At 47.6% G+C, this 10,853-nt stretch overlaps 3 protein-coding genes across 3 annotated transcripts; 1 reads left to right on the top strand and 2 right to left on the bottom strand.

The window, feature by feature from the left end:
* Window positions 1-6,315: 6,315 nt before the first annotated feature.
* On the bottom strand, window positions 6,316-8,213 carry PHALS_11456 (cmgc clk protein kinase; the record flags this gene model as incomplete). Its single annotated transcript, XM_024725815.1, has 3 exons — window positions 6,316-7,714; window positions 7,782-7,908; window positions 7,973-8,213. 3 exons carry the CDS (start codon window positions 8,211-8,213, stop codon window positions 6,316-6,318), a joined length of 1,767 nt encoding a protein of 588 aa, XP_024571954.1.
* Window positions 8,214-8,407: 194 nt separating this feature from the next.
* On the top strand, window positions 8,408-9,043 carry PHALS_11455 (mob-like protein phocein; the record flags this gene model as incomplete). Its single annotated transcript, XM_024725804.1, has 1 exon — window positions 8,408-9,043. The coding sequence occupies one exon, from the start codon at window positions 8,408-8,410 to the stop codon at window positions 9,041-9,043; it is 636 nt and encodes a 211-aa protein (XP_024571953.1).
* A 210-nt stretch (window positions 9,044-9,253) lies between these two features.
* On the bottom strand, window positions 9,254-9,955 carry PHALS_11454 (snf7 family protein; the record flags this gene model as incomplete). Its single annotated transcript, XM_024725792.1, has 1 exon — window positions 9,254-9,955. The coding sequence occupies one exon, from the start codon at window positions 9,953-9,955 to the stop codon at window positions 9,254-9,256; it is 702 nt and encodes a 233-aa protein (XP_024571952.1).
* Window positions 9,956-10,853: the final 898 nt, after the last annotated feature.

The raw sequence follows: 10,853 nt of genomic DNA, 5'->3' as shown, positions 1-10,853 counted from the left end.
GCAAGTTAAGCTTACTTGCTCAGACGACCCACAGAGACCACAGTGCCGGTTGGAATAAACGCATTTTTTGAAAGGTCAAAATTGAAGTCTGTTCCTATGAGCTGCAAACGATCTACTGAAATCGACAGGCTATCTGAAGGGACCGATGTATACGGTAAGGACAAGAACCGTAAATATTTTCTGCACGTGTGCAAATAAGTGGTATACAACACTCGTCGACAGGGCTTACTGTGCACAATGTATTAACGGTCACCCAACGGAATATCATCGACTTCATACAAGGTGTCGATGGTATCAGATATAAGAAATAGGGTGAAATGCAACCAATCTCCTTGCTTCTTAGTGCTTTCAGCAACGCAACATTTTTCTGCAGTCTTCGTCTAGAACAAAGGTGTGAATTACACAAGACGGTGTAATCACACCATGGCGTGGCTACACCGTAGCAAGAAGCCACTACGTGGCGGGACTGCCAGTTATGCATATTATTTAGGTTTTACTATGTAATTAGGAGAACCTAGAGATTCAGATATAGGCGCTTTGCCGCAAACTAAACGGGAAAAATTCAGTTTCAATTTTAAACGGAAGAGTGCATTTGCTTTGGGTTTAGGTTTTGGATACTCTTGAAGGTAGCGGATTGCGATCTATACTGATTCTAGTAAACGTAAGGTCGGTGACCCTAGTAAGCTTCCTCTAAGCAAAGAGCAACAGCAGTCCCCTGCAGTATGCACTTAAAATCGGCTCAATATGGCCATGTGTGATTATGGCGTCGAGACCCTGTTGCTGAAATGCTTTATTATACAGCATGGCTTGTAGGCGAATCTCCCACAGATCAAGACAATAATAAGTGTTTTCCTCAAAGGGAATTCGAAAAAAATCTTTGGCCTGGCCAACTTCTTGCGTAAGTATAGTGCGAATTATGTTGACATGGCATAGTCTTTCACCAAACTGCATTTAAGGATGTCATATGGTACCGGGATGCGGCAGAAAAGACGATATATTTGCCATGTGTGCGCCTTGAGTTTTACATTTGAATGCAAATTGGTCGACCCATGGCGTCTGGCGCTCAATTTATTTTTAATGATCTTATTTAATCCAAGCAGATATGAATGCGCCATTGAGCTTGATCAAACCTGAAGAACCCTCCGGCTCACAAGAAGAGCTAATTGCTTTAAATCATGTTTGTCTTGATCAAAAAGTACACCTGCTTGGCGATAAGCTAATTAGGATTGTAACAGATAATTTATGTTGCGCATAGCGACCGACAAGTTGATTTTACCTACCTTTGCCAAATATACCTTCGAGGTTAAATATTTATCGGCTGGGCATGATGTAGTGGTCGATGTGCTTTCGCGTCAGCCCCAGGTATGAGTTGTCGCGTGTCACGAGGTAATTTGCTAATCGACGAGGAAAAACATACAATGTTCGGGTCAGACGTAACATGTAGCAGCTCTTCGTCAAATGTTGTTAATAACATCAAGGCTCCGATGGAGCAGGGAGTGGGAACACTGGACGACGCTGAATGCGTGTTCCCACTGGTCTCGACGAGGCGTGAAATCTCTATAGGGATGGAACGGTGATACCGTATGTTACCTGTAAAACGTTGGGTGTCGACCCTGACCCAGCGGAGAGTCTACCGTAGACGATAGCGCACAGCTATACACTCTCGTGGACGGTATGACGGGGAGGAAGACGGCGATATCACCCTCGAGGCTATTCCCGCGGTGGATGCTCTTCTTAAGCTGGACGAGATGTCCTTCAAAGTGTTCGGCGGTGCCTTGAAGGTAGGTGATTTTGCCGAGGTGGTCATTATAAGATTGAACGAGGAGATCATCTCGTCGAAAGAAGCTGTACCAAGAGGGTGCTAAACGCACAAAGTGGATCGTGGATTCTGAAGGATTCCTCGGATCCGTACTATTCTTTGGTAAAGGATTTTATAGACGTCGTCTCCAAAGATCCGCCGTCGGTCCTACCTCCGGAGCAAGGTGTGCCTCGATCGACCTTGTTCCGGGGATTAAATACTGCGTGACACGCCAATGGCCCCTTCCCAAGGAGCAGTTTGGGGTCATTGAAGCCTTCTTCTGTGCAAAGCACGGCGCAGGAATGGTGCGTGAGATCAAGTCTCCTCATTCGATACCCACGTCTTGTATCTGGAAGCCGAACGTCAAGTGATGTATCGTTCACGTTTACAATACGGTCAACGCTGCCACCATTCCGACACAGACGCCGACTCCTAGAAAGGATGTTCTTCTTGATCAACATGGTTGGATGTACAAAGTACATTGCACTCGACGTCGTCGATGGGTATTACCAATTGCTCATGAGAGCGATTGCTATTTCGTTGACAGCGGTGGGTACTCCGAGCGGCATGCTCTGAGAGTGGCTGGTGATGCCCCAAGTATTGTCAAAAGCACCAGCAACATTGAATTGTCTTGTGACACAGTTGTTGAGGTCCCTTCGAAGGCATATACAGACATACTTCGACGACATCTTCGTTCACAGTCGTGCGGGGCACAGAAGGACAGATGAGGAAGATCATATCGAACATTTGAGAGGGGTGCTCGAGTGCATGGTCACGAATAAGCTATATAATGTTTCATTGGGAAGCGTGTCCTTCGAGCGGATCTCGCTAAGGTTAAGGCCATTGTGGACTGGCCGATTCCGAAGAGCCAAAAGGACTTGCGCAAGTGGTTCGCCCTCGCCAACTACTTGCTCAACTATAGCGCAATTATGCGGAAATGGCACGGCCATTGTCGAATCTCCTCAAGAAGGATGCCGAATGGTGTTGGTACACCGAGCGTCGGAAGGCTTTTGACAGGGTCAAAGACAGCCTCCTTCATGCGCCAATACTAACGTTGCCAGCCACGGTCGTCCTTTTAGTGTCGTCTGTGGCGCTTTGGACTTTGCCATCGGCTGTGCACTGCTGCAAGCAGATGCCGAGCGGCAAGGTCAACTCCACGCGCATCTGAAGGGCCTTCCTTGTCCAGGATGCCTTGGACCTCGTCTGACTATGCCACTCGTGGCATGAAGAGATTGCTTCGAGACGTGAGCAGTGTCAGGTGGATTACGCGCCACTCCACGTGAATCACTGGTGCCTTGTCATTGATGCATCGGCCTTTGGCCAACCATGCCACGCATGGTATACAGCGACTGATCCGAGACTTGAACAGCGCAAAGTGAGTTACGTGCCACATCACGTTCAGCCCGCGAGCCATGTTCGGGATTCCTGTCCGATACACTTTCGGTATTCACCAACTCGGATACTCCGATCTCCAGCACGTTGACCGTCTCGCTTCAGTGCCCGCGCCAATTGCGAATCTACCTCAAGCAGGAGTTAATTCATGACTCTCCAAAACCCCACCAAGAGACGTGCGCGTAGCGCCCAACGTCTTCGACAACCAGTCGATTCATGGCTCATGGTATTCCAACCATGCCATACCAAGGGTGCGGTCATACCTTGAGTCCAAGTCTAAGACTAAGCAGCGTTCCACGCTATCAAGTCAAAAACTTGACACCGAGGTCCACAGGGACCTTCGGCACTGTGACACATGTCTTCGTCGCTAAGCGAACAAGGACAATGTCACTCGACCGCGCTTTCAGGAAGTCAGCTGTAAGCTGACTTTCTTCTATCGTGGGGTGTCGAACATAATTGCCCGACGCTCCGAGATCGATAAGGATCTTTCATGGCTTCTCAAAGCCCTTTACGGTCGCATATACTATCAGCAAGCTATACGTTCCGTGTTCAAGAGCACGGAGCTTTTTGGTGCTGGGCCTTGCTGCATTCTTCCTCTTTGATGCTGAACAAAGCTCAGTTCTTCCCCAGTTAGGAGCCCCGTGCCAACTGGTTTTAGTCGTTTCCCGAGAAAAACCAGACTGGTGAGAAGCGCGACGTCGGTGTGATGAACCTTGACGCACCTGGTGCAGGGGACAACCAGTCCAAAGGTGACGGGTTTTTCCACAGACAAAACACCGTCGGGTTTTAGATGCTGCCCGGCAGCTCGGAGCTCTCCCCCGCCCCCCCCCACTTTCTTAGTATAGCTGAGGTCCATTGGCTCAAGCCCGCTCGACGAGCTCTGAGGGTGTGCATTCCAATCGAATTGTGCCGACCTGAAGTTGAATTAGGCATTCAGTGCCACATTCACCGCTTCTTCAAAAGAAGACGGGTGCACATGGAAGACTACCATTCTGGCCACGCCAGTTCGGAAGCTATCCATAAAGACGGTCTATGTGACCGCCACGGGAAGAGGATCGGATGCTATGCCGGCAATAAGAGTACGCAACTCTCGGACAAAATCCACCACTGTCTTCTCGGCCTGTAGGGCGGCAAGGTAACGCGATCGCACGCGATATGCCTGGATAGGCGGCAAAAATACACACAATAGCTGCAGCTTCAGCTCCGACCATGAGGGAAACACCCCTTCAACCGAAGTAGCGCACGTCAGTGCTCCTTCTCGAGCTTGGCCACCGAGCTTGGAGCCACGGGCTGTTGCTCGGTCTGGAGCATGGCTGAGGCCATGGCCATCTCGCTTGCCCCCGAATGTCTTAACACTCACCCATGAGCGGCTGGGTCGGGAAGGAGGCATCCATTGTCGACAGTGGCGTCATGGACGCGGTCGGCGCCTATATCTTCTGCTGCAGGTGCTCTAACAGAGCATTTTCATAGCTTGTAAACGCCTCTAGGCGCGCGCTGATGGCTTCAGGTTCTTGCGAAGCGAGGTGCTGCACGCCCACAGAGCCAAGCAGAGACATCAGCTTTTTAAGCCCGTCCTGCATGCCCTGGGGCAAATAGGAGAACTACTCCATCCTCACATAGGATTAGTCGTAAATTCTCAGGTGTAGATTGACTACAAGTGCTACCGAGTGCAGCGGGGCTGCTGTAGCTCTTTCGCTTAGAGGAAGCGTAGTTAAGGCTGTCGTCGTTCGCTATATAGTTATAACTAGTACGAGTGTAGCGGATAGCAATCCACTTACTCCAAGAATTAAAAATACCTCAACCCAAGGCTAATTTAATTTTCGCTGAAAGCGCAAATTGTATTTACAAACTATTTTACAAATAAAACCGAGAAAACAGTTTAAATAAAACCGAAGAATGTAGTCTAAATAAAACCGAGAAATACAGATTTCGTTTCAAACGCTAGAGTTAATAGCCTTGGGTTAAGGCTCTAGTTACTCTTGGAGTAAGTGGATTGCGATCCACTACACTCGTAAGTATAGAACGAAGGTCACCGACCTTGTCCAAGCTTCCTCTAAGCGAAAGAGCTACGGCAGCCCCGCTGCACAGATACTGTAGAGTGCATGCTGTGGTGCTAAGGTCCAAGCTCGGTGGTTTTACTGTTACGTAATGTCTTTTTTTGAAGGTGGTTCATGTGTTGGCAGTTCTGTGACGGGTGCGTTGAAGTATTGTGTACGGACACCTTACAATTCTACACAATATTGTGTAGAATTGTAAAATGTAAATTTAATGCATTTTACATTTGCGCCAAAGTATCGATATTGATAAAGATGCAGGGACAGGAGAGGTAGCCCAATAAAGTAAGTTGATCTTTTTGGATATAGTAGAGCATATATATTTCAAATTAGTTCAAATAAAATTTATTGCAACGATATGACATTTTTGTAAACCACTAAGTATCTAGTTTTCAAAGAGGCTCTCGGCTCCGCTCCCAGGTGAAGCGTATGAGACCATCCTCTGCGCTCTTTGTGTCGCGAGCTCTTTGAGCCAAAGTTTCTGTTGTCCAAGGAATAAGATGACCCCGTTGCAGTATCTAATCTGTAGACTCTACGTCGATAAGTGCTGACTCATCTTTTGATTAGATTATACCAGCGGTGCCGTTACGCTGATTATACATACACTGTTATTGAACGTTTGTGTTACTCCAGCCGCACAAGGCCGCAAAAATAAAGTCCTCTAGTTTTATATAAAAAGTGTGTGATTTTGTCCTTGATTGCTTTGATGCCCTGTTGTCACCATCTTGCCAAGTCCATACACTCAAATTTCACTATCCAATATCGTCTCTATTTCATGGTGTGAAAAGCATTCTAATTCTTCAGTGCTGCTGATCTCTTGAATATTGTCAATCTATTGAACGTTGCCAATCTATTGCGGGCACACGGTACGATATAAACGTGTGCTTTTAAATTAACTGCGGCTAATTATTTCGGGCAATATTTTTTCATACCTAGGTGCTAAGCATATTCTTCTGATTTTATCATAAGAATCACGCATTCCTATCTCTTCAACTCAACTTATCTTTTCTGCCTAAATTTTGACCCTTCACGGCTCTACCTGCTAATAGTTGTTCAGTGATCAACACATGATCAAACACTATGGCCACCTTTTACAACGTGACGATACGAGAAGCCATCGAAAAATGGCGTGTTGAGAGCCTCCTTAGCTGTCACCCGTTTTTCGGGATCCAAAACCAGCATGAGTTGCAACAGCTCCAACAAGCCACTCTTAGCATCCTCAGGAGATATTAAGTCTGCGAGCGATCGCATTCTTCGAACGTGGTCAACACTTTCATCGCTCGACGAGCCAGCAGGCCAGTTCAGACGCCCACGGTAAAAAAAACTGGCTGAAGCCGAATTCTTAGACGCCTGAGCTGCCATTTTCACAGGAAGAGGGTTGATACAGCGCTCAATCAAAGCGAGATGCTCCATATTTTCATGAGTAGCAAACAGCAATTCACCCAAGTAGAGCTCAGCTATAATGCAACCGGCTGACCAAATATCCGACGGATAACTCCAGCCAAGTCCGAGAATCACCTCGGGTGAGCGGTATTGGCGAGTATTAATAATAGAACTCTTTGACTCGTCTTCATACGTAGCGCCACCAAAATCAATGAGCTTTACGGCGTTACTCGCTGGAGGGCGCAGTGACAATCGATCTGAGTCAACATCCGAACAACCACGATCGCGTTTCTTCCACTGACGTCCATTCGACCAATTCTCGCGCCCAGATGATCCATTTCGTGATCCATAAGACGATGTTGATGACGGTGAAGATGAGTCACACGAAGCTCTTTCTTCTTCATCATCCACAAGCAGAATGTTCTCGGGCTTGAGATCGGTATGAACGAGTCGAATACTGTGAATGAACTCGAGCGATGTCAGAAGTTGCCATGCATACGCGCGGATGCAATGCAGCGGGAATGGTTTGTAGTCATGATTCTTTAGATACTCATACAGAGAGCATCCAAGTCGCTCGAATACCATGCAAACGTGGCCCTTATACTCAAACCACTTGTACATACGTACACATAGCGACTGATTGTTCTTGTCCTTGTCATTAACATCTTGCAAGATCGCAGCTTCGATCTTGGCCGACTCTGTGTACTTCTCTACCTTTCGAACAACCTTGATGGCCACCACGATGTTACGCTGCTTATCCAGGCACTCGAGCACGCGCCCGAACGTGCCCAAGCCCGCCTCGCGAATGATTTTGTACCGATTAGCTATATACTCCCCAGGTTTTCCACTATAGCTTCCCACCGTGTCGTCATGAGCAACACTGTCCTCACTGTCATCTTTATGCGGCTGTGTGACCGGAGGTGACAGCAGCGGTTCTCGGTCGTGATACGAATCATGCCGCCGCGAGTGCCGATGCTTTTTCTTGGCACGCGACGAGCGATGACGATCACTGTGATTCTTCTCAGTGCTGCTGCGCCGCCCGCGCTTCTGGCCTTCGCCGCGTTTTGAACGCTTTCGGCCACTGTGTCTGCGAAAGAAAATTTTAACTGGTTCAATTTTGACGTGTCACTTTAGCAGAGTGACACTACACGCACCGATTACGACGACATCGATGGCCGTCGCTGGTTGCGGTGTGAGACCGAGTGGATGATTTTTTCCGTTTTCGGCTTCCAAATCTACTTCGGGACCTAGATCGAGATCGAGATCGCGGTGCCATTGAATCTAGAAATGCCACAGAAGAAAGGTAATTTGCTGCTAGTATGTTATTTATTGTACATAGCTGCACCTGTTTTTCGTCTCGAAGACCGACTGCCGTGATTTGAACGGCTGCGGCTGCGACTGCGCTTACTGTTCACGTCAGAACCCTTGGTGGTCCGGCGCCGACGACGGTGTGAAGTTCTGGGCACAGGGGGCGGTCGCAAATGGCGTCTGCGTATCTGATAACGCAAACGTGAGGAAACGGGACTATAGCTACGACTACGACGGCGCCATGAATCTTCGTCGTCCGCGCGTTGCCGCCGCTCCATGGTACCCAAGTGGCGGTAGATACACAACTGGGGTTTTCGTCGAGAGCCAAGAAACACGTCTAAAAAGGGAATTGTTTGAATACATACCAGTATATGAATTTGAAAAATAATGTACAAGATGACTGATCGTGTAAATTACACCAACAACTTGTTCAACCGACACTTGGACACTTGTTTTATACAAGTCGGCAAATATGACGACGCTTGTAGTGGGAAAGAATCTTCCTGGCAGCCGCAACGACGAGTTTTTTAGTTGGGAGGATGCTGCGAATGGTCGTGGGGCTGATGTTGGTGGAGCTTTTGAGGTAGAGCAGCAGATTCAGCGTCAGATTCGTGCGGACCCAACCGCGCTCTCTTTGATTTACGACGTGCCCGATGACAAGGACACGTACCTTTGGCAATACGAGCACTTACGTCAGGTGATGAAAGAGCTTAACGTTCTAGTGGCACGTCTAGACGGAAGTTGCACGCGCGATTCGTGTCCCGTGATGAAGGCTACAGACGACTGGGTGTTCTTGTGTGCAGCCCATAAGGCGCCCAAAGAGTGCTGCGCTTTCGAGTATATTGTTCATACCATGGACAACGTCAACACGTTGCTCACCAGTAGCCGTGTGTTCCCTTCACGTGTAAGTATCAGCTCGAACGCCACGCAGTACTTTCAGTCAGTCTCACGCCGCTTGTACCGCATTTTTTCGCACACTTATTTCCATCATCCGGAGGTATTTCGAGAATTCGAGGACAAGTCATATTTATGCCATCGTTTCGTCTATTTTGCGCTCCACTATTGCCTTATTCCTAAGAGTTTACTTATCATCCCCGATATCGGCTAGAATGTACAGCTGGTAGCTTTGCTTGACTGCGCCGCAAAAATTTAATTTGCGTACATAATGTGATTTTGGTTTTACTTATGAAAGCGTTACAGAGGATCTGCTCGTACTAGCCTGAAAGACAAAATATGTGAGCACAAACCACATATTCTTCGACCCGGTCTCTCTCAAGTCAAAATAGTTGCGTCGTTTAAAAACATGTGCTTACGCTTCTCACGACCGCCGTAAATTGTTGAGCCGCGCTTCGAGGTCGCTGATGGCTGTGTCTGTCGATTCGCCACCTCCAGCTGCCACAGGGGCAGCTGGAGTTTGCGCTGTGGCCTTCAACACTTGTGGTGTTACTTCAGCAGGTGCAGCATGGGGAGTCGGAGCCTCAGGCACAGCTCCAGTCATGTCGATACCTATTTCGTCCAAAACCTGTCCGACAATTTTATCTTCCTCCTCTTCGTCCTGTTCGGCGTCCATAATGTCATCAATGGTGTCACCTATCATTTCCTGTGTCATTTCCATCTTCTCGCTTTCTTTTGTGTACTCCATCATAATCTGGTTGAGTCGGGGCAAGTTCATAGTTGAAGCCATAGCCTTCATTGCTGTCGTCGTGCCTTGTAGCGCTGAGGTCATTGCTTCAGCTGATTTAGCGGTCTCCAGGCGAAGTGATACCGCTTGCAGTTGGGAGCGCATAGTATAAAATTTGGTTATGTGTTGCCGCGTGCGCACCAGGTCCTTTGCCATTATTTTGACACTTGCAATTTGGCCCTGCTTGGCCATTTTCTTAATCTCGATGATCAACTTCTTCTCCTGTAACTGCAAATTGGACCGCTCGCGATCCAGCTGCCGCACGGCGCGATTTATCTCACGCTTGTTCTCGCGCAACTGCTCCTTCAATGTTTTTTTCGTGCCCAGCGTATTACCCATGGTGGTAAAATTTTGCAGGTTGGCTTTTTGAACGATTGGATTTTGCGGTACGGATCCCCTCAGTAGTCATATCGTCCTGTTCTTTATAGCTTGATTATAAGCGGGAAAAATAGTCGGTATGAGATCAAAGCATTCCTATTCTCTTATTTATTCAGACAGTATTATTAATGGAACTTGATTATTAGTGATGCATCACTCTTTACTTAGAGCAACCAGGCACTAGAAAGGCCGTCTCCTAGAGACAACCTTTAATACCATCCTCTGTGCACTTATTTACGCGGAATCTATGAGTCAAAGCTCTCAATGCAAAAGGTGCACGGGAAACTGTTGCACAGGAATCGAAACCACAATAACACGCCAAATTGCTTAATCCAACGGTCAAAACCACTACCCTATGATGATGCAATGCAATGCCTGATCGCAACAGACAAGAATATGCGATGCATGGTGGCTGGCTCGCAAGTGACACATGGTAAGCTATGCAGCGGGGCTGCCGTAGCTTTGCGCTTTGAGTCACCGACCTCTCGTTCTATACTCAGAACAAGTACGAGTTTAGCAGATCGCTATCCGCTTACTCCAAGAGTAACTATAGCCTTTACCCAAGGCTAATTAACTCTTCGGTCTAAATTCAATACTGACTCTGTTTATTTTTATCTGCGGCAAAGCCGCCTAATTTAAAATGCACAGATTTTCCTAAATATGTATAGTAAAATCCAAATACATGTATAAACTACTGGCTATCCAGCCCCGTTCCGTATTCTAGTTTGGGTGTGGTCACATCATGTCCATCTGGTGTAGCACACACACCTGTTACCAGGGTATGTGTAAACCCGTTACACTCTCCCCTATTAAAATAAACAACATTCACAGTTCCAATCGATTATTGCATCAACGAGGT

The sequence above is a fragment of the Plasmopara halstedii genome, assembly GCF_900000015.1.
Source record: "Plasmopara halstedii genome assembly, contig: Scaffold_54, whole genome shotgun sequence".
NCBI lineage: Eukaryota > Oomycota > Peronosporomycetes > Peronosporales > Peronosporaceae > Plasmopara > Plasmopara halstedii.
This window is presented reverse-complemented; position numbering and strand designations above follow the sequence as displayed.